We start from the raw sequence: 23,697 nt of genomic DNA, 5'->3' as shown, positions 1-23,697 counted from the left end.
GTTAAGATCCAGAGGGACTGGGTCTTGGGGTTCCCCGGGCAAGGTCTTGGGGGGACCAGAGTGTACCAGGCACTGGAATTCCTGGTTGGTGGCAGCGCTACAGGTTCTAAGCCAGTAATTAAGCTTAGAGGAATTCATGCTGGTACCCCATCTTTTGGACGCTAAGGTTCAGAGTGGGGAATTATACCATGACACCTTGTCTACCCTAGAGAGGAACCTCTACCAGGAAAGCTACGCTGGCAACAAAAGTCATTTTTCTGGCATAGTTTATACCAGTTCCTCAAAGGAAATAGGCTATGCCAGCTGGCAAAAGGACAGTTTTGCCAGCATAACTGTGTTTACATTGGGGCTTTTGCTGGCACAGCTATGTTGGTTGGGAGGGGATTTTTTCACACTCCTAACCATGGGTGGCAGGTTTTTAGAAATTTTGGTAGCGGCCAGAACCCGCCTCCCCCCAAACTCCACCCCCCAACTCTGCCCCCGACCTGCCTAAGGCTCTGGGAGGGAGTTTGGGTGGGGGAGGAGGTCTGGGGTGCAGGGCCTGGTCTGGGGGTTAGGGAGCAGGAAGGGTGCAGAGTGCAGGCTCTGGGATGGAGTTTGGATGGGGGAGGGGGTCTGGGGTGCAGTCTCTGGGATGGAGTTTAAGTGCAGGCTCTGGGCTGGGGCAGGGAATGAGGGGGCAGGAGGGGGTGAGAGGTGCAGGCTCTGGGACGGAGTTTGGGTGCAGGAGCGTGTGTGTGGGAAGGGGGAGGGGGTGAATGCTCTGGGAGGAAGTTTGGAGATAGAAGGGGGTACAGGGGTGAGGGCTGAGAGGTTTGGGGTATGGGAGGGGGCTCAGGGCTAAGGAAGAGGGTTGAGGTGTTGGGTGAGGGCTGTTGGGTGGGGCTAAGGATGAGGGGTTCATGATGCAAGAGGGGGCTCAGGGCTGGGACAGAGGAGTAAGGTGCAGAGAGATGAGGGCTATGAAGATCTCCTCCCTCCTGAATATTTGGGCCGTGCTATTAAACCAGCCTCGCAAACCTCCTTACAGAGGACACAGAATCCACTCCCCTCTTTCCCCCACCCCATGGGCTGCTGCTCATAATGACCAGGTTAATAGCTGAAACACCAATGGCTAATGAGGGAGGAGGAAGGAGGAACCATTGTACTGGGGCCCTGAGCTCAGGGGGCTCCCCAAAACATATGTAATGTCTGTGTAAATGAAGTGAAATGGGCAAGGCTGGGGCCTCAGCAAATGTAATAGGCCAGGACATCCTAATGGGTTTACACCAAACACAAGTTAAGGCTGACCAACCTCATGCACTTACTGTGAGGCGAACAGGGACTGAACCTATTGCCTGTATATTTCACAAGCATTGGGGAAAGATGGCACAGGCAGCTCCCTGCACTCCAGCTAGAGGAGGATACTGGGGTGTTGTACTGCTACTGAACACATGACAGACCCCACGCTCAGCCCGCCCGCGTATCTTCCCCACAGTCTCACCCAGCTTTACATCTCCTTCCAAGGTCAGCAAGACATTCCCAGCCTTCAGATCCCTGTGGATGACCTTGCAGCTGTGGAGATATTGCAGAGCCAGCAGGATCTGCTTACAGGCCACTTGGATCTGCTCCTCCGTCAGACCCTTCTCCAGCTCTGCAATCAGAGACACCCCTGGGGAGTTAGTGTAGTAGCTAAAGCCCCACAGTGCCATGGGCATGGGGCACAGCGGGAGACACAGAGACAGGTTCAGGTCTGGGGTTACAGTTGGCCCAATTAGTATGGGCACTAAGCTAGTACCTCATCAGGGATGGGGACTTCATCTGGGATCAGGGTCCCATTCTCTGGGCACTGCACAGCCGCAGAGCCAAAGCCAGGCCCTGCCCCAAAAATCCTGCGCTCTCAATAGACAGCCAGACATGGGGGGAAACTGAGGCACAACGCAACTTGCCCAAGGTCACAGGGAGCCTGCAGCGAGACAGGAATTTCAGCCATAGAGCCCACGTCCCTGTCCCAGCCTTAACCACAAGCCATTCTCGTCTCTGTGCCTTCCTTTAGCCATCTGTCAAATGAGGAGGGTGCTCCAGGGCTGTTGTGATATGTTGTAAGGAGCAGGAAGCTTGGGGCTGAAAAGCGCTCTAATTAGTGTAAAGCACACTTGCATTTTCGCCCTGTCTGGGGTTTGGTGACACAAATCCTAGCAGTCAATGGCTGGGGGATGTGGCTGGGAATGAATATGACACTGGAGGGGGGAAAAGGGAATTCAGGGGCTTGTCTATACAAACATTGAGTTGGCAGCAAGCTTGGGTGTAAATCTGTGCTCTGCTGGCCTGCCGTGTACTAAAGGTCTGTGTGGACCCTGCTGCCATGCACTAGAACATCCCTACAGCACCTTGAGAGGGCCTGGAGCACTGGGCCTGGGACAAGATCTGAGGCCGGAACCAGAGGCTGTGAACCAAAGTCAGGCCATGGATTAAACCAGATGCTCTGAAGTTCACTGTCCAGGACATGAACTTGGCACAGTCGTTGCTAGCGATTTACGTCAATATAGCAACTCAGCTCCGATGTCATTAGCAGATAGTGCAGCGTGTTAGTTCAGCAGGCCTCTCACTGTCCTTTCCCTCCTTTGCCCCTTTGCCCCCCTAGCCACGCTGCTCCTCCATATCCCCCATGGCAGGGCGCATCCTGCTCCCAGTGCTGTGCAGAGCGCTCAGCTCACCAGCACCCTAGCCAGCAGGCTCCTCCCTTCCCCCACTGCCTCTGGCTGGGCCGGCCCCCTGGGAAAGCCCATGACCCTCTGGCCTGGGGTGCTGGACAGGAAAAGCCAAGCCCTGTACGTGCCAAAGCCCCACACAGCGCTGGCACGGGGAAGCCTCCTCGCCCCTCAGCCAAGCTGTAGAGTGCCCAGGACAGGGGTAGGTGGAGAGAGAGAAGTTTTCTCCAGCCTGTTCGTGCCCTGTACCTGCAGGCTCCACAGCAGCCCCCAGGGCAGGGGCTTAGCACCCTCTTCGCCTCCACCCTGAGTCCTGCTTCCAGGGACCTCGGGGCTGCTGCATCCCCCAGGAAACCTCCCCTGCTGAGCTACCTCTTGGGCCGGGTTCCCTGAAGCCCCTGCAGTCTGGTTCCCTGGGCCCTGGTGCACAATGCAGCCTTAGGGGGACAGACAGTGGCTGGGTTATGTTGGTGGCCAGCAGCAGCCTGGAGGTGTTAGCTGCCTTTCGACACTGTGTGGACAGGAAGGGACAAGCAGCTTCCAGACACAGGGGAGCTGGGGGTGGGGGGTGGAGGAAGAGATGAGCTCTGCAAAGACATAGGCCAGGTCATGCCTCCCCACCTCCTCCCCAGTGGCTGGAAGCAGCTCCCGTCCCATCCCTTCCCTCCCGCACAGTGCCGAAAGGCTGCTCCTGGCCACGTTCTGGTGTGAACTCTGGCATAAATCGGAAGGGATGTGTGCGTGATCCTGCATGCCCCCCCAGGTACCGGGAGAGGCAAGTCCATCCCGGGGGCCCAGCCAGGCATGGAGGGTGGAGAGCGCCGGGCAGGGAGAGTCGAGTCGGTCTGTCACCCCCCTTGTGTGAGAGAGGCGTACAGGTGTGTGTTTCTGTCACCTCTCCCCATGTGTGTGTGGAGAGGGGTTGGGGGGGGCTGTCATCCCTCCCCTTGTGAACCCTAAAGCCTTAAAGATAAGAAAGTAAATAAAAAGAATCCAGCTACATAGTATTTCTTTTTAACAGGGGCTCAGTCAACTCGACGTTAATTTGAACATTTGTCCTGCATAGTTCTGATCGACTGCCGTTGAACTCGCTTGAAGACGACTAATTTTACCAGGTGTCCCGTATTCAGCATAGGAAAATACTTACCCAGGATTGCTGCATCCACTGCTCCTCCTGGGCAAAACTCAATCAGGATCTGAGGAGAGAGCAGAGTGTCAGAGCAGAGAGCCAGCTTCATGCCACAGCTTCCCGTCTCAGCGTGCCAGGGGTGGGGCGGGGCAGCGTCAGCAGAGGGCGCTGGCTTGTATACTCCACCCAGGGGGAGTCCCTGTTCTTCCCACCCAGAGAGCTTCACCTGCCTGCTAGTCTCTCCTTCATCGTCATCACAGCCTCAACCATTCCCCTTTGCTGCTCGGCTCTGATTGCATTGCAGTGCCAGTAACACTAGTGCAAAGGCCAAGCTTTCCTAGACTCCCTGCCTACATCTCTGCTTTTGGTCATGTCAAAAGACTGATTCCCAACCCCCACTCACCCACCCACTCACCTATTCCTGCACCCACCCTTCTTAGAGGCTGGCTGGCAGAAATATCCATTGCTGCCTCTGGTTGCTACTAGAGCCGGTGGCAAAACCGCCATTTTCCCCATAAGAAATGTTGAATGAAAAAAGTCTCTCTCTGAAACATTTCGGTTGGACGATGTTGGGTTCCTGCAGGAAGTTTCCAGCCTAATCAGAACGATTGCAAATGCAGGGGCTAGGAGATTGGGTCCAGCCAGCGTGCGTGTGGGAGGAGTTCTGCGAGTGACCCTGAGAGGAAGCAGAGTGACCCTGATGGAGCTTCTTGGGCACAGAGACTGTGGGATGGGGAGGCTGGGGAATTCCTGAGTGTGGAGCTGCATGCTGCTGTTCATTCCTACTGTATTCAGGGAACCAGGCTCTGTGAGTATGTTTTGTAAATAACCAAGTTCACACCAAAAATATCCCTGATTCATGGCACCGATTTCTCATGCTAATGGGAAGAACCCTGCGTGGCTCGGAATTGTAGCACCCAGCTCAGGCCCAAGGGGCAGCAGCCTGATTATTTACTAAACTGACCAATTTAAAAAAAATATATCTATTCTGTGTTAAAGCTCCTGTTAAATCGCATGCCCTGGAGTTACCTTTGTGGGATCTCTCTGCTCCCCTGTGGATGTTTAAATGGTCTTTTGAGCAGAGAACCACGCATGCTCTGCCCCACCCCTCCTCCCCCTCTCTGTCCACACCTACCCTGCTACTTCTTTAGCAGCAGTTTCAGCCTTGCTGCTGCATTGCTGGGAATGTTCCCTGCGGAGGCCTGGGAAAGGGTCTGCCCAGAGCAGCACACAAGAGAAAAGTTATGGAGGTAGGAAGTGTGCTTGGCCAGCAGCAAGAGTGAGGCAGACACCACTTGTTGCTGGGAGCAGCTGTTCCTTTGTTACCTGGGAAGGAGCTGTGGGAACGCTCTCCTGCTCAAACACTCACGCAGCTGACTGGCCCCATTCACCTGCCTGTGTGGGCGGGGTCAGTTAGCTCTTTCCAGGGCTTTGACTCCTCCCTCTAGCTTTCATCCTAAGGCTCACCCGGGAACGTGGCCTGGGGCACGCCTGGCTCTGAGATCCCCCACCCTGAGAGGTTAGGCCAGCCCGCCTGCCCCACAGCTCACCCACAGCCTGCTGTCCCAGTACAGTGCATCCAGCAGCTTGACAATGTTTGGGTGATCGCAGCAGGCAAGGATGTCTATCTCCACCACGTAATCTTCCAGCTCCTCCTCACTCTGAGAGTCAATCACCTTCGCAGCAGCCAGAACCCCTGTCACCTTGTTCTGTGCCTGTTGAGACAGATTTAACACGTACAAAGCAACGTAGTTAGGAATCAGCCGAAAGCCCTGCCCAGTCACCTTGGCAACAGCCAGAAGCTGAGGGTCAGCAGTGGAAAGTCTCCCCAGCACTCTCAGTTCACATTACTTAGCATTTTTCATATGAGGATCTCAAAGCACTTCCCAAATGTTATACTCACAGGGTCACTGAAATGCAGCCACTTCTGGAGTGGAGGCTGGCAGCCAAGTAGTGCACAGCACAACTGTAGGGAGAGGGGAAATCTAGCAAGCCAGCAACAGGGCAAACCCAAACTCTCACACAGAGCAATCTGATTGCTAAGGCAACTCTCTCAAAAGTGCACGCACAGCATGCAAAGTATCTATCAAGCTGTAAAAACTAAAGGGTCAATTTCTTCCCCACTGAGCTGTGAACTCTTGGTTCCCAGCTCCTATAAGTGAATTTGGCTCCCTCCTTCAGGGAGCTGAGTGACAGTGTAAGCAGCCACACAACTTGTCACTGGAGGAGGAGGCGGCAATTGTTGAAGGCTCAAAGAGGAACCCACAGAAGGCTCCACATATACGGTGTCTCCAGATCAAATCTGCTCAGCCTACAAGTAAAAAGCCATTTTCCCTCACAGATGCCCCTGCAAATGCTGTCCGGGATCTGAGAGTCAAGCTGAGTTCTTCCTTCTTGCACATCCTCACCAATAAGAAAGCTCCTAGCGTCCAAAGTATGGGTGTTAGCATGAAAACCTCCAAGCTTAGTTACCAGCTTGGACCTGGTAATTGCTGCCACCAGCCAGGAATTATACAGTGCCTAGCTCTCTGTGGTCTCCCCAAAACCTCCCCTGGGGGACCCCCAGACTCAGATGTCTTGAGTCTTACAACAAAGGGAAATAACCCCCTCCCCTTGTTTCCTTGTTACTTCCTCCCAGGCTCCCCTCCCTGGAAGACCCTAGGAGATTCCCTGCTTCCAGTCCTGGAAACACAAGTACCGAGAGAGCTAATCTCTCTTCCCCCTCACCCAGAGGGTATGCAAAGTCAGGCTTAGTAAATCTAACACAAAGAGATTTTCCCCCTGACTTCTTCCTCCCACCAATTCCCTGGTGAGCTGCAGACTCAATTCCCTGGAGTCCCCACTAAAGAAAAACTCCAACAGGTCTTAAAAAGAAAGCTTTATATAAAAAGAGTGAAAAAGGACATAATATATAGTCTCTGTATTAAGATGACAATATACAGGGTCAATTGCTTAAAAGAAAAATGAATAAACAGCCTTATCCAAAAAGAATACAATTTAAAACATTCCAGCAACTACACACATGTAAATACAAAAGAAAACAATATAAACCTATTGTCTTACTAGCCTTGTACTTACAACTTGTAATTAGAAGATTAGAAAGCCTGGAGATAGAAAAATCCCGAGCCGAGAGGGCACAGACACAAGACAAAGGACTCACACCCAAAACTTCCCTCCACCCAGATTTGAAAAAGTCTTGTTTCCTGATTGGTCCTCTGGTCAGGTGTTTGGTTCCCTGTGTTAACCCTTTACAGGTAAAAGAACATTAACCCTTAGCTATCTGTTTATGACATGTCCGGGATCTGAGAGTCAAGCTGGGTTCTTCCTTGCGCATCCTCACCAATAAGAAAGCTCCTGCAGGTCACATCCTACGCTCAGCCCTATTGGTGCCACCCCCTCATGCCACTGCAGCTTAGTGAACAATTCTCTTGCTGCGGCTCAGTGCTAGCACAGATAGCTTCCCAGCAGGGGCTGTTACAGCATGAGGACATGCTCACATCTAGAGTAACATCTAGGGATGTTCAGGAAGTGCTTAATCACACATCTCAAGGAGCTGGTGACCAGCTCTCCATCCTGAAATGTGAAGAGGCCGCCATGCAACATAAGGCCAGTGAGACACGTTTGGGGCATCAATCCTACCAATGGGATTGCTCGTCGTTTTTGCATATAGGTGACTATCACCAATGGACCAAAGACACTTCCACACTGAAAAGACATGTCTTGCAATACCGTTCCCGTGTGTGTTCAAGGATGGAAAACCTTTTGAGTAGACAGTGTCTCTACACCACCAGAGAGCATTTTTTAAAAGCCACTGCTAGCGGCCCCAGAACGCCTTCAGCACATGCTACTGAAACTGCAACTATAGCTTAGCTGTACACTACAAGGAACGGGCTGAGATGGACGCAGCTGGCTGTTTATCCAGAACAGCCCTGCAACAGGAAACTACAGCCACTGAACAGGATTTGTGACACAGAGAGACATAGTTCTCTGTCAGTTTCAAGGCAGGAGCTGGAAAGAATCTGAGAACAAACTATACAGATTTACCAGGGCTTATGTCCGCCATTCTGTCAGGATGGCCAGACGCCAGGTGAGAAGCTGCACCTGCCTCTCAAGTATATTCAAACTACTGAGATGATGTGAGTGTACAAGACAGCATCATATATAAAGGGAGTTGAATCATAACACGGAGAACATAAAAGAACAGGAGTACTTGTGGCACCTTAGAGACTAACAAATTTATTTGGGCATAAGATTTCTTGGGCTAAACCCCACTTCATTGCATGCATGCTGTGGGAAATACAATAGGAAAATATATATACACAGAGAACATGAAAAAAATGGGTGTTGCCATACCAACTATAACAAGACTAATCAATTAAGGTGGGCTATTATCAGCAGGAGGAAAAAAAAACTTTTGGAGTGATAATCAGGATGGTCCATTTCCAACAGTTGACAAGAAGATGTCTGAAGAATACATCAGAGTCATTCTATAAATCGAAGCCTGTCTTGGGAAAGCCAGAGATGCTGTATCCTGGCCAAATATGACCAAGGATATCAGAGACCTGGTGAGCAGTTGTGACAGGTAGAGAAATGCAACAAAAATACATAGTGAAAATGCACAACTTCCCCATAGAGCTTGGAGCAAAGTAGGGATGGATCTTTTCACGGCAAATCTCAGACTCCTGGGAATAAGATGAACTGTCAGAAACTATCACAGGGACCATCATAGACACAACAATGAAGCACTTCAGTGAGCATGGGACTCCAAACTGCCCTTTCAGACAATGGACCCAGTTTACTTGCAGTGAGTTTGTGCAATTTTCCCAGCAATGGGAATTCAGTCCTGTGACCAAGTGTGACTGTTCTTAATGTTTCCTCTGAATACTGTGTGGGTGCCTCAGTTTCTGGCCAACACTCTGTCTCCTGGCAACTAATGGCCTGGACCCTTCCCCCCTGCAAGGAGATGCTGAAGGTGTGGGAGAACAAAGAGGTCTGGTGACCTCCTGGCCCAGGAAAGAAACTCTTCAGAGAAGGAGGGGCTTTCAGTTGGGAGCTGGCTGGGGATGGGAAGTGAGGGCAGACGGGGTTATCTGGCTCGCTGGACCCCAGAGCGGTCCCATTCTCTGTACCTACAAGTTCTGGTTTAGACCGTGTTCCTGTCATCTAATAAACCTTCTGTTTTACTGGCTGGCTAAGAGTCACGTCTGACTGCGAAGTGGGGGTGCGTGCAGGACCCTCTGGTTTTCCCAGGACCCCACCTGGGGGAAGCACACGGAGGGGCATATGCTGAATGCTCCAAGGTCAGACCCAGGAAGGTGAAACCGTGTGAGCTTCTTGCCCTGAAGGCAGTCTGCTCCAAGGGAGAGGAGTCCTGACTGGCTTTGTGGGGAGCAGTTCCAGAGCATCGCCTGGGGACTCCATGACAAGTCCTATCACAGCATCACTCACAGATAAGCACATGGCAAAGCTGAACTGACAGTGAAACTTGCTAAAACTCTTTTAAAGAAAGCGATACCAAACAAAGGAAGCATATGGCAAGTCGTTCCTTGGCGAAAGAACACGCCAACAGAAGGAATCAGCAGCAGCCTGGCATAAGGCTTGATGTCAAGAGGCACGTGTACCTTGGTGCCCATAGCCCCAGCATTACTATAGCTGGCAGGGTTAGAAGGAGTAACAGACATAAGGAGAGAGACATGCAAAGGCCAAAGCTGACTATGACTAACAAGCTAAAGACCTCCCAGTACTACAAGTGGCAGATCCTGTCAGGATCAGACCATTTCCTCAGGACAAACATGCACTTGGAAGCAAGCTCCATGTGTTGAACAGATGACTCCTCGTTCGTATAATTCAGCACTGGCTGAGGATATATTGCACTGTACACACACAACGAGCACAAGAGATAAACAGATGTGAAGGATGGTGCCGCTGAGATCTGATCAGCAGGACAGGGAAGGAACACAATCCAATGACCTGACTGTTGAGATCAAAATAGACCCTCAAAAGACTATGCCCAACAACAGCCACGTGCAAGGCTTCTCCTGTCATCACAAGAAGGATTTGCACTTGCTCCAACATCAAATTGCCTGCAAGTTATGCACAAGACTTGGTGCAACATGAAGGCATGAAAGACCAGCCCTCCTAGACCCAGATGGAAAATACCCGCGTTGCCGAGCAAGTTGGTATATATACATAAAAAGTTGGTAGGAAGTTGTGTTACATTACATATACGATGAGACAGATTGGTAGCTTTTTTGACTGCCACTGCACATTGAGCAGATGTTTTTAGAGAACTCTCCATAATGACTCCAAGATCTCTTTTTTGAGTGGTAACAGCTAATTTAGATCCTGTAGTAGGAAGAGAGCCTGAGACACAAGCCCTTGTATCAGAGGCCTGATAAGAGGCAGGACCTGCTCACAGAATCTGACAAGAACAGGCTGATATTGCAAAAATACACATTCCTAAGAAGTGCTAGGCACAGAGCTCTCACGCAAACACATCCCAATATCATGTGGTACCAGACCATTCTGATATGAAGGATGGTACAAACACATTCCCTGAGGATAACAAGAACACACTGACCCCTGCTAAAGATAAGGTCAGGATGACAGTACGTAATAAAGATGTTTTTAATCAAACCAACATGTACAAGGATATGGGTGATAACTCGCCATGTCTGGGGGCAGTAACTAACTATGTCAGAGGGGTAGTACTAGCTTGTTTGTACTAGGGTATAAAGATGTATCTCAGAGAAAGTATCTTTGTCTAGCCTAGTGAGGAATGGACAGTCCTGCCATTCACTGAGCTGGTCCATCGTTACGGACATACATGTATTAGTGGCCCAGCAGAGTCTGTGGGATACTAGTACTGCACTTTGTCAAGAATAAACCTGGCTGAGTGCCTTTGTCCCTTAACAGATCTTGTGGTCATTTGGGGGTTCACATGAGGTCTGCTGTGTGAGCTGTCTGTGCAGGGCTGGGGAAGCGCACATGCAGCTAAACATCTATCAACATCTAAGCATACTGGTGACCCTGACCACTGATCTGGTAAGTAAGTGAGCTTTTTGCATTTTAGATTAGTAAGGGATTTGAACTGACAATGAGCAAGCAACGCACAGGTTTAACAGTTAGAATAGTCCCCCTTGAGCTATTCAAGGCCTGTAAGGCAGAGCTCACATTCCCTTAATGTCTCTCTCTGTACCCCGTCCGCGTTCTCCAATTGGCATATGAGCCAGAACTGCCTGGTGCACACATCTATGGAGACCCAAACTTTTTTTTGTAACAACACTAACTTGGTTTCCCCCACAGAGCCAGTGAGTGGCATGGTCTCTGTTGGGGTAGCCCTCAAGGATCTGGGACACTGGTACGACCCTCTCAGGCTCAGCCATGGTTTGAACTCTATCCGTTGTGACAGACCCAGGCCAGTGGGGTACAGGAGTCTGGTAGAGGGCAAATATACTGGTCACTGGGTGAGTAGTTTTCTGTTCCCTGAGTGACCAGAGCAGGGGCTGCACTAGAGTAATCAGGAACCTGCTAGAACCAATTAAGGCAGACAGGCTGATTAGATCACCTGCAGCCAATCAAGGCAAGCTAATCAGGGCACCTGGGAATAAAAAGGAGCTCACTCCAGTCAGGCAAGGAGGAGCCAGAGGAGAGGAAGTGCATGTGAGGAGCTGGGAGCAAGAGGCACAAGGAGCTGAGAGTGAGAAGATGTGCTGCTGGAGGACTAAGGAGTACAAGTATTATCAGACACCAGGAGGAAGGTCCTGTGGTGAGGATAAAGAAGGGGTTTGGAGGAGGCCATGGGGAAGTAGCCCAGGGAGTTGTAGCTGTCATGCAACTGTTACAGGAGGCACTCTAGAGAGCTGCAATCCACAGGGACCTAGGCTGTAACTCGGAGTAGAGGGCGGTCCTAGGTTCCCCCCAAACCTCCCAACTCCTGATCAGACACAGGAGGAGTTGATCCAGACTGTGGGGAAGATCACTGAGGTGAGTAAATCTGCCAATAAGCGCAGGACCCACCAATGTAGAGGAGGAACTTTGTCACACCATGCACAGAAAAAGTTGCCAAAACATGTCAACTTTAAGAACAGCTGTTTTTGGAGGGCACTGTAGCTCAGAAATCACTTGGGCAAGTGGCCCCAAATTAGGATCACTGACCAAAACTTGGGGCTCCATGAGGCCGAATTTCAAAGCGACCTGAGTAGCCATGTAAACTTGAGAGCACTCAAAAGGGTCAAGCTTTACACAGTGAGTTGGTCTTAATCTTAACTCTAGCATCTGGAAATGTGGAGAACACTCCTTTCAGGATGTGCTTGAGGGGAGAGGCCTGGAGGTGTAGAGGAAGGAATCAAGCCTGGATTTTGCCCGGCCTTGGCTCCCTCTCCCAGAGCAGGGCTGACCCGGCAGGGCTGGGAGGAGTGAAAGGCAGCAAAGAATTATTTTTGGCACTAGAGTCAACAGTTGTGACTGATACATGCAGAGGGTGGAGAGCTGCTGACCGGAACGTCAGACTCGCTCTTGAACTCTTCCGGGCACCTGGGCTCTTGCCAGCAGGTCCCTGCTGTGCAGCTGCAGTTTGCTGGACTTGCTGGCTGGTGTTCTCCTTGGTGGAGCTCATGCCTTTGCGAGAGATCAGTGCTCCAGGAAGGCTGGGTGTAGCCGGCAGCGGCACCAGAGTTAAACCTCACAGCCGGGCTGTGTAGGAGAGCGTGGAGCTTGGAACTGCCTATGGAGGCCATGGTTTCAGGGCAGCCCTGTTCTTTCCCCTCCCTGAGACTTGGCTCTCTCAGCACAAAGCACGGCAGAGTAGCTGAGACACGTGCACTCTAGTGCGTGTTCATGGCCCAGCGGAAGTCATTGTGGTTTCTTAATTACCAGCGATTCTTGCTCTTCTAGATGCCTGGCTAGCTGCTGGCAAGCGGCGCTGCTATGGTAACAGTTCTCTGCACACACTGGGGCTGATGAAACCCTTCACACTAGGAAGTGATTCCAGAGAGTCCCTGCTTCCACCAGCCCATCCCTGGTGCCTCCTGAGCAGCTTCCTGCAGGGAAGTGACTGCACAGCGCCTGGTTTGCACTGTCGGAGGTGGCAGATCCCCAAGTCTCGGCTTCCATCAATACACTGCTGAGCGGGGGTGGCCCAGGACGGGTCCTCCCAGCGCTTTGTCCAGCCTAACAGCAGGTCTCAAAGCATGTCACACAGGAAAGCTGTATCCCTGTTTGCCACGGAGTGGGGAGGGTGACCTACCAAAGCTTAGCCGGCAAGGCCCAGAATCCTGGGGTCCTACTCCCGCACCATTACCTACCTACTAGAACACACTGTCTCTGTGTGACCTGACCAGATCCGCGGGGGCTGTTCCACAATCTAGTCATCGGGCCAGAGCCCCAGCTGGTGGAAGCAGCCTAGCTGCAGGTCACACCCACTGAGGACTTGATCCCTTGATTTAAGGCCAAAAGAGTCCATTTTGACCATCCAGACTGACCTCCTGGGTCGCACAGCCAGTGCCTTGCAGCCAGTCAGTCCCTGTCATTGAACCAGCCGTGACGCACCATGTGCCAAGGAACCATTGCCTGGGATCTAAGCCTCCTGTGCTCCCAGACAGCTCACCCCTCCTAGCGTGGACATCCTTGACCATTTCCTCTCCCCTGCCCCATGGCTGTGATACTCCTCTCCTCAGAGGCCGGGCCGGCCTTGTCGCCTTCCCACACAGCCACCGCCCTCCAGGCCCTGGCTCAGTTTGTTCAGTGGCCAAAAAAGGCACCAGAGAGCCCAGACTCAGTTAGGAGCTCCCTTCTGGAGTCTGAAATCCACCTGCCTAGCCCCCGTAGCTCCACTCCAGCTGCCCCACAGCCCCAACACAGCCCTCCCATCCCCAGGTCCCCTGACAACCCTCCATCCCTTCCAGTAAAGAGCCCTCAGTTCTCCCTCAACCCCTCTCCAGCTTCCTTCAGGCCAGACCTCAGCTCCCCCAGCCCCAACGCAATCCCCCTCCAGGTCCTTTTAGCTCTCTGATCTACCCCCACCCCCCAACCCCACCTCGAGCCTTCCACCAGCTCCCCACCTTGGTCCCCGCCAGCTCTGATCTAACACTCAATTTTCCCCTTCTCTTCCCCCGTTTACATCCTCCCCCTCCCATGCAAAGCAGCTAATGCTTTTACCTTGCGCTCCATCTTTAGCAGGGCCATGTCTCTGACCCCATATCCATCCCTGAGTGCTGTGAACCCCCCCCCACACCTTTTCCACACAGCCTCTCTGGCTGCTTACACCCAGGGCCCAGGATTGGCCTCGCCAAAGGGGCCATCATCCCAGCCACCCCTTTGCCCTGGGGGACTAGTGGGTCTTGTTTCCCCAAGGGCCCCTCTGGCTGAATGCCCATTACCTCGTGGACTCTGGCACAGCTCGCACCTTTGTAGCTACACCCCTGGTTTTGTTGCTCTGCTCAGAAGTCCCTCTGATTTGGCAACATCCTCCTGGGAGCAGGGGCAGCTCTAGACATTTTGCCGCCCCAAGCAAGGTGACATGCCGCAGGAGACGCTCTGCCGGTCGCCAGTCCCGTGGCTCCGGTGGACCTCCCGCAGGCATGCCTGCGGAGGGTCCGCTGGTCCAGTGGGTCCGCCATCCCGGTGACCATCAGAACACCCCCTGTGGCACGCCGCCCCAAGCACATGCTTGGCGTGCTGGGGTCTGGAGCCACCCCTGCCCGGGAGTGAGGTACCCAGAACTGCAGTTGGTGTTCAAGGGGCGGGGCAGGGGGTCCCGCCAAACAAATTAGACAGGGATAATACACCTCTCCCTGGAATGTCCACCAAGGTGCCTGCGACTTGGTGTCTAAGTGCAGAACACATTTAGGAAGGAGTCTCAGAGTTCAGCAACATAGACTCATAGACTTTAAGATCAGAAGGGACCATTATGATCTTCTAGTCTGACCTCCTGCACAATGCAGGCCACAGAATCTCACACACCCACTTCTGTAACAAACCCTTAACCTATGTCTCAGTTACTGAAGTCCTCAAATCGTGGTTTAAAGACCTCAAGGTGCAGAAAATCTTCCAGCAAGTGACCCATGCCCCACGCTGCAGAGGAAGGCGAAACCCCCCCAGGGCCTCTGCCAACCTGCCCTGGAGGAAAATTCCTTCCCGACCCCAAATATGGTGATCAGGTAAACCCTGAGCACGTGGGCAAGACTCACCAGCTGAACATCTCCACCTTCCTCTGTGCAACTGGGAGAGGATGGATGGATTTCACTTGTTCATGGGCCTCATTCCTAGAGACCGCCTTTGTGCCTTCCATTAGCTTACGATGCCAGTGGCCTGACCACCCCAGTGCCACCACCATTGCTCACAGAGCCATGCTTATGGTAGAGCAATGGTCAGAGACTGGCTGAGAAACCACAGTGCCCACCAAGCCCAAAGACAGTCAGCGCAGTCCCAGGAGCCACATCCTCAGCTGGTGCAGACTGCCAGAGAAGGCATGAAGTCAGTGGAGCAGCATCAGCTGGGGATGCAGCCCCTTAGTTCTGCAAGGTGTTTTCATGAAGGCACTCAGCAAGCCTGGCTGGAGACCGTGGCTGCTTAGTCCTCTTTTCCTCAAGATCTTGAGGTCCTACTGTTCTCACAGTGTGTAATGTCCTGCCTACAGCGTGTCAGCTTCAAGGCAACGTGGAATTTCCCACATGGCTCTTAATGCTTCCGTTTGTACCTCTCTTGGACCTGGTTCCTCTGGTCCTAGGCCAGGCCAGTTCACTCCGACCCAATGGCAGCTACTGCCAGGAACCTGCTGCAACCCAGTGTGGAATCAAGCCTGTTTTGATACATAGCCCTGCACTGAGAATTGAACAGATATTTACTGGCCGCCCCCCGTCCCCATTACCCTTGGCACACTCACTACTATCTAGCAACCTGGAGGAGGCCGAGGCTCTGGCTCAGACACCACTTCCCAGGGGCAAGAGGACACATCCAAGGGCATGTACCCACACTGATGGCCTCCATGCCAGCTGCAGTTCCTGCTGCACCTGGCTCTGTTGCATTTGAACCTATAGATGCGGGTGTTCTGCCTTCTCTCTCTCGGGGCAGAGGGAGGGAGGCCAAAGTCAGGCATGGGGCATGCCAGCAAGGCTAAAGCCAGGGGAGTCCCTGGGACAGCAGCTAGTCAGTTAAAACCTTCTGAAGGCCTCTGTGCTGCTAGCTGGGAACCACCCGCAGCTGCACTCTTCTTAGTATCTTAGGCCAACTTCTGAGGGTGGGTGCCCAAGTCTAGAAACACCACGGGGCTGCATTTCAGAGGGGCAGAGCAGGGGCAGCAGGAGGAGATGGAGCCCTTGCAATGGAAATATTGGGGGGGTGAAATCTTTGTCCCCACCACATTTTCCACCCCCAACACTCTCACGTAGGCAGGAGCAGGACCTGGCAGAGGGGCTGGAGCGGCCGTCACAGCGCAGATCAGACTGGCTACCAGGGAGCAGGTAGGACTCCCCTGCCCAACCTGGTCCCACCTTCCAGCCATTGCGGGTGCCAGCCAAGAAACCCGACCCTGGAGAGGGGAAGACGCATTTGCACCAGTTGTCAGGGTAGGATACAGGCCAGGACACTGGGCCCTGGGTGAAGGGGGGTGGTGAGTATCTCAAAATCAGAAGCCACTTCTGACAGCATAGGTGCAAACCTCTCCCAGCAGAGCGATTTCCTTTTCCAGACACATGCTCAAGGGCTCCAAACACCACCCTGACTCAGGCTCCAGCTCCCCACTCCTGGGGCTCTTTCCTCTAGCTCCCCGGTCCTCCCATGTGCTGTCCTGGGGATCCTGCCCCAGGGGAAGCCCAGTTTCGTGCCAAGCTCTCATAGCCACCGGCCCAGTAGCCTTGCTGAGCCCTTTGCTGACGCATATGCCAGGCCTGTGTGCTGCAAGGGCACGGAGCAGTAGCACTACCGGCAGTTTCCTGTTCAGAGCTCATGCTTTGCACTGTGGTTTCACTGCACATAGACCCCCCCGTCCTCCAAGCTCTGTAGCACAGCCAAGAGTTTATAAAGGGGCCAAGGTCGGGACCTCACTTAGTTCCTTCCAAAACACAGCAAGACCTAGTCCTGCACCGAGGAGCCAGACAAACTACCCCCTTCCCACTATATGATGATCATTACCCACCGATGTACGTTTCACCTGCCCGCCAGCCTCCACCTCCATACTTTGCCCATAACCATGCCTCCAATGGAAATATTTCTCCCCGCAGAGTGGACAAGGGGAGGCAGGCACCTGCGCTCAGTCTGACCGTATGTGGACCAACATGTTCAAACCTGGAGGGCGGAAGGCATAGCGAGACTCGTAAACAAGTGCTCTGAACCCCGCAGCTCCCTTGGGCCTGCCAGTAATCATGGCAACTAATTACACCCAGCTCCCAACTTTACGTTCCCAAGTTTAGAAATGTTGGCCCTGGTCCCCAGAAGCACCGAGTTCCTGGGACTACAACTGACAGCATCGGGGAGTTTGCACCTCTGAGAGTAAGGCTCTGGGGCTCAAACCTCCATGCCTCAGTTTCCCTATCGGTGCAAAGGCATTAATATGGTGCTACTTAACAGGGCTTTGTGCAGATTAGTGAAGGATTATGGAGAGCCATGGAGGAGCTCAATTATGAGGCTTTTTAATGACTATAAGCTCAATAAAGAGAATTTGGGAAATATCTCATTGCATATTATTAAGGTAGGAGTACAGGATATGAGCACAGTAAGAAGGAAATATCAGAGCCCAGATTTCCAAAAGTGACTAGTGATTGTGAGTGCTGCTCCTGAGCCTCCTTCAAGGGGCCTGATTTTTGCGGGGGAGGGGGATATGATGGGGGATTGCAGCACTCTCTGAAAATCAGGGCCCTTTAAGGTGTCTCAGCTGGGCACCCACAATCAGGACTCCCTACTTAAAATCATGGCCCAGAGGTTCAGTGTTACACTCATGGATCCACCCTGTCACCAATTTGTATCCCCCTCCTCCAAATGTGGGGGTGACAGTCTATAGCCCACCCACCAAAGACCACGGGAGTCCGGGAAGTGATAAAGGACATTTCTCCTCAAGTGTCTCTTCCTTCCTGGGCCACCCTAACCAGAGACAATGGAATAAACTCCTTCACCGCATCTCTGGCCTCAGCAATGGATGATGCACCTGGGACAGTTCTAAACACATGGCCCCTGTGCTACGGGACCAGCTCTGTACCCAGCTGGGCTGATCGCTCACTTCGGAGCAGCACTGAGCTGGGCTTCCTTCCACGCAGCTCGGCCTAGTGATTGGGTCTACCCCAGCCCTTCCCCCTCAACTTACCTTGAAGACTTTCCCAAAGGCACCATCCCCCAGCTCCCCCAGCACTGTCCATATGTCCTCTGGGTTGACATCTCGCTTCACGTTCTCGTAGTGTTTTGCCTTCTTCTTCTCCGCGCCGAAACGGAAAAACTTGAGGAGGAAGGCCATGGCCCTGGGCCTGGCAGGACAGGTCCCCCTGGGCTCAGCCTGGGGAGGAAAGGTGAAGACCAGAGGAGACCCCCATTCAGAGCCCTTGGGGAGAAAGGACTAACCAGTAGAGACGTCGTCACTTCATAACCTGTGTGTGTGTTTGGTGGATCCCTAGACAGAAACCTCTGGAGCATACGGGCGTCAGAGCACTGGGGAGGATGACAGCAGATGTGGGAGGGAGCAGGAGGCTAAAAAAAAGGCAGAAATACCGACGTTTTTCCTCTCAAAGTCCTGCTCCTCTGAAGCGCCGAGAATCTCTTCCAGCCGTGGGGCCACCAAGATATCAAACTAGACACCCCCGCTCCATGGGCCTGTGGCTCCAGTGACCTCTCCCTCTCAGGAATCGATGCTGAGGGACAGAGCTGGGAGGGAGACGTCTGGAGCTCCCTCACGCTTCCTCCTGCGTTTGCTGGCAGAAATGCTAGTGCAGGAAACAGGTTGAACCAAGAGCGAGAGAGCGTACTGCGCAGAGCCTAACGGTTCTCACAGGATGTACAGAGCCTGTGGGTAAATATACCCTGCTGCACGAGAGTGTGCTGTGGATTGGCCTAAAGGACATCTATGTCACCAGGGAGCTGGCTACAAAATGGCAGTTCATTAAACTCCTGCATCAGCCCCAGCAGGTTGGGACGCAGGTGACCCTGTACTTATGGACCAGATGCCTCTACCCATCCCTTCTGGCCCTGGTGTCTATGACCAACGTCTTGGGATCTCCTCTCCCCCACCCCAGCACAGAAACTGCTCCCAGCTCACAAGCCTCCTTCATGATTCCCTCCTACCGGCTGGATGTGGCTCTGGAGAATCCCTGCCCTAAGTCACCACAGAACAGCATGGTCATTCGGGGAGGTTGAAACCAGCACCGTCATCGTTAAAACCATGAGTCTCTAGTATAGAATCATAGAAGATTAGGTTTGGAAGAGACCTCAGGAGGTCATCTAGTCCAATCCCCTACTCAAAGCAGGGCCAACACCAACTAAATCATCCTAGTCAAGGCTTTGCAATCCAAAGTGCCTTTTCAGGAACCAATGTTATGTTTGTCATTTGAGTTTTCTGTCAATTGTATTCTTCTTTCTTTAGCTGAAAAAAGTCTCTGGATTTATTTTTATGCTCCACATGCCTTGTTGGGAGGAGTCATTCCAACTCTGCAGGTTTCATTGCTTAATTTGATTGGATTTGTAAGCATACAATGCATCGCAGTCATCCATCCCTAAACTCCATAAAACCAAAATCAGTATAATTTTTGTCAAACTTTCTGTTCGTCATGTGTTTCTTACTACTTGACTCTGCATTGTCCAGGGCTTCAGCACAACCAGCAGTACTAATATGTGGACGTTTTCTCTATTGTTATTGTAAATTGCTCACACACTGTACAAATATATTCCATTTCCACCCACCAAAGACATCTCAGTCACCCAAAAAATGGACATCACTTCTGATTTGCTGTCGCAAAGTAGTGAGGTTTTTTACGTTGACGTTTATGACATGCAGGTCACAGGTGCCAACTTTTCCCAGCACCAGTGGGTGCTCAACCCCCCCCTCGCCCTGAATCCACCCCTGCCCCCAGCCCCGCCCCCATTCTAACCCCTTCCTCAAAGTCCCCTCCCCAACTTTGCCCCCTCCCTTCCCCATTAGACCCCTTCCCTAAATCCCCGCCCCAGCCCTGCTTTTTCCCGCAGTGCACCACATTCCCCCCCCTCCCAATGCTTGCCGCTGCGAAACAGCTGTTTCACGTGACACACTTATCTCAGAAGTATTTGGCAGCTACACCCTTTTCACCTGCTCTGCATGTGTTGGTACATTTGTGTGTGTGTTTGTGGTAGGTGACTATATTTTCTTTAAGGGAAAACAGGACACTGCACGGGGCCGGTACGTGCCCCTCCCCCCGTCCTCCCTACCTCTTGCATGCACGAGGCCAGCCCAAAGCCCCCTTCTACCTCCTGCATACAGGGCTGGCCCAAGGCCCCCTGCTGCCTGCCCGCGCAAAGCTGGCCCAAGCTGCTCTCTCTAGCCCTCCCTCTCTCACAGTCAGGGCTGGCCTTTCTGCTTGTCCCCCTTCCCCCAAACCTTCCTCTACATCCCTCCAGGGGTCGCAACCCACTTTTTGGGCAAAACTGCATTTGTCCAGTTTGCTCTTGCCAGCTGATGATCAGTTGGCAGGAGGAATGGGACAAATGTCCTCTTTTGCCAAAAAGAGTCATGACATCCAGGATAGGGCTTAAAAAAGGCACTGTAGGATCATCTTAGTGTGCGTCCATAGGTGTGTTTTGCACTGATCCCTATAATACGTGTGCATGTGTGAATACACACCTGTATGCACGGATGCCTACATGTGCATGTGAAGGGGCATATGTGCAGGTGTGATCTCACCCTCTGGTAGATGAGCCCACCAAGAGTCTATGGGGCTTGTCACCGTTATAGGTTAAAGGAGCTGCTCTCTTTTAGCTCTGAGGGGAGAGCCCTGTGCATTTGGGTGCATGTACCTAGGAAGTGAGTGATCTCCGCGTGCAGGGCACAAAGGGCACCGGGACCTTTCTGGATGGAAGGTGCTAGGTCAAGCCACAGTTATTGCCTCTGCGAATCTGGTTCCCATTCACGCAGACCGGGGAAACTGCACCCTGTGCCAAGGGCCAGCACAGGCTGGTGCACCAATAGAGCCCTCAAAATGGGAACTGAGTGGCACAAGTCAGTACATCGGCCCTGTGCTGGGCTGTGCCACTGCTCTGCATGGGGTGAATTTCTCTCCTGGTGCCTGTTCCGGTCCTTCTGGGGCCACATTGGCCTATGTATTTTTCTCGGTTGTTGGACCAGTGCTTGGGATTTACTTTCCACCGGGGCTGGACTTCTTGTATATTTGACTCTTTACTAATCTGTTCCAAATAGTCCTGTTTCCTCTGCAGAAGTAAAAATATCCACCGAAGATACAGATGCTAATGGAGTTTGCCTAGCAGAACAATACCCGATTATACTGAATACGACACAGCCTGAGTCACACAGGGAAGCAATTCATGTTGCCAGGCAGCAGGTTCCAATTCCCAGAGGGAGTTGGAAACACAGAATCATAGAAATGCTCGGCTGGAAGGGACTGTGAGAGGTCATCTACTCCAGGCCCCTGTGCTGTGGCAAGACCAAGTAAACTTAGACCATCCCGGCAGGTATTTGTCCAACCTGTTCTTCAGAACTTCCCAGAGATTCCACCACCTTGCCTGGAAGCCAGTTCCAGAGCTTCACTACCCTTACAGTAGAAAGTTTTTCCTAATATCTACCTCAAATCTCCCTCCCTAAGCTGGTCACTTCTTGTCCTTCCCTCAGTGGACAACCGAGCACTGTTCTCTTTATAACAGCCCTTAAGACTTTTTCCAGGTTAGAGGTCCCCTACTGTCTCTTTTCTCAAGACTTAAACATGCCCAGTTTTTTTAACCTTTCCTCACACGTCAGGTTTTCTAAACCTTTTATCATTGTTGTTGCACCCCTCTGCACTCTCTCTCCAATTTGTCACATCTTTCCTAAAGTGTGGTGCCTAGAATTGGACACAGTACTCCAGCTGAGGTGTCATCAGTGCTGAGTAGAGCAGGACCATTGCTTCCTGCGTCTTACAGGCTACATACCTGTTTATACACCCCAGAATGATATTAGCCTCTTTTGCAACTTATCACATTGTTGGCTCATATTCAGTTGGTGATCCACTACACCCCTCAGATCCTTTACTGAGGTATGACCATCTAACCAGTTAGTCCCCACTATCATCTAGTTGTGCATTTGTTTTTTCCTTCCTATGTACCTTTGTCTGTACTGAATTTCATCTTGTTGATTTCAGTCCAATTCCTAGATATATGACCTTCCATTTGGCCATACTGAAAGAAGAGGTTGCTTACCTGTAACTGGAGGTTCTTCAAGATGCGTGATCCCTATCTATACTCCAACTGTGGGTGCGTATGTGCGCCATGCGCTTGAGCTGGAAGGTTTTCATAGCAGCGTCCATTGACCCACATCTGTGTCATGTATTTTCTTGTGCTTCCAGCTGAGGTTATAATAGGCCATGCAGGTCAATGCCTCTCCAGTGACCGTATCACCGCTGAGCGTGCTAGTCCACAGCAGAGGAGATGGAGGGCAGGTATTGAAATATAACTGGGGACCACACATCTCACCTACCAGTTCTGAGTTTGTCACAGGCTGCTTCTTTGAAGTCCATTGTCTTTATTCTGGTGCTCTCACACCTTCCTTTCCTTACAGTAATGAAATCTCTCTTTCCATGGTCGCTTTCACCCAAATTGTTTTCCCATCTTCAGATTTGCTACCAATTCCTTCCTGCTAGTCCCAATTAAGCTTAAAATGGCTGCCTCTTTGGTAACATACTCCACCCTCTGAAACAAAAAGTTGTCTCTAATGGATTCCAAGAGCTTATTGGATATATTGTGTTTTACTGTATTACTATTGCAACAGCTGTCTAGGCAGTTACAGTCCTGCATTCCTCCAGGTCTTGTGTTTGGATATTGCTGTTATTTGTTCTAGACAAACCTCATCTACTGCCTTCTCCTGAATGGGTGGTCTATAGTAGCCCCTTATCATGACATCCATCCCCCCTGTTTTTTTCCCCCACTTTTATCCTCACCCACAGACTTTCAACTGGTCTGCCTCTCACCTCCTTCTGTATATATTCTAGATGTATGCAACACCTTCTACCTTTATTCCAGGCCTGAACTTCCTGAGCAAGCAAACCCCCTCTCTACCAATATCCCAGTCATGAGATTTAGCCCACCAAATCTCTGTGGTGCCAATTAATTTAGCTTATGTACTAATGATTCCAGGTCTCCCTGTTTATTCCCCACACTCCTTGCATTTAGGTATAAACATCTCAGATGTTGAGCAGGTTCTTCCACTGTTATGCTTCTTGTTGCTTCTATGATCCTATTGTAATTTTCTGTTCCCCCCACCTAACATTTAGCGCTCTGTAAAGGTCACTTTTTTTAATATACCTAGTGTTATGCTTATAAGAAGCACGTGGGATTTTTTTCAGGGGAAAAGGCAATAAGCCACTTTTATTGAAGATACAATTAGCACACACACACACACACTGTCGTGCCACTCGATGTTATAGTTACCAGTTTAGATTCCAGATCAATTTAGTGGCCAGCTAGGTTGATCACAGGTAGGGAGGAGCTGGGTTCTGTCAGTTGCAATATGATGCTCCAGGGAAGTCTTGGCAGGACAAACCCAAGGTTTTATGGCAAGGCACCTTGTTTATGGCAAGGAACCTTGCCTTAAAAACCTCTAAGGATGGAGATTCCACCACCTCCCTAAGTAACCCATTCCAGTGCTTCACCACCCTCCTAGTGAAATAGTGTTTCCTAATATCCAACCTAGACCTCCTCCACTGCAACTTGAGACCATTGCTC

General features: G+C 51.7%; 1 protein-coding gene across 1 annotated transcript in view; it reads right to left on the bottom strand.

The window, feature by feature from the left end:
* The window catches only part of LOC115646233 (serine/threonine-protein kinase 10-like), a 47,660-nt gene extending 28,959 nt beyond the window's left edge, over window positions 1-18,701 (bottom strand). Inside the window, exons 1-4 of the mRNA XM_030551839.1 lie at window positions 18,116-18,701; window positions 5,370-5,534; window positions 3,838-3,886; window positions 1,484-1,633 (exon numbers count right to left, since the gene is read on the bottom strand). Of these exons, the coding sequence (XP_030407699.1) occupies window positions 1,484-1,633; window positions 3,838-3,886; window positions 5,370-5,534; window positions 18,116-18,262 (511 nt within the window). The 5' untranslated portion in view covers window positions 18,263-18,701. The remainder of the gene's footprint in view (window positions 1-1,483; window positions 1,634-3,837; window positions 3,887-5,369; window positions 5,535-18,115) is intronic.
* Between the last annotated feature and the right edge of the window lie 4,996 nt (window positions 18,702-23,697).

Source organism: Gopherus evgoodei, chromosome 2 (genome assembly GCF_007399415.2).
Source record: "Gopherus evgoodei ecotype Sinaloan lineage chromosome 2, rGopEvg1_v1.p, whole genome shotgun sequence".
NCBI lineage: Eukaryota > Metazoa > Chordata > Testudines > Testudinidae > Gopherus > Gopherus evgoodei.
Note: the sequence above shows the minus strand (reverse complement) of the source record. Positions and strands in the feature narration are given on the sequence as shown.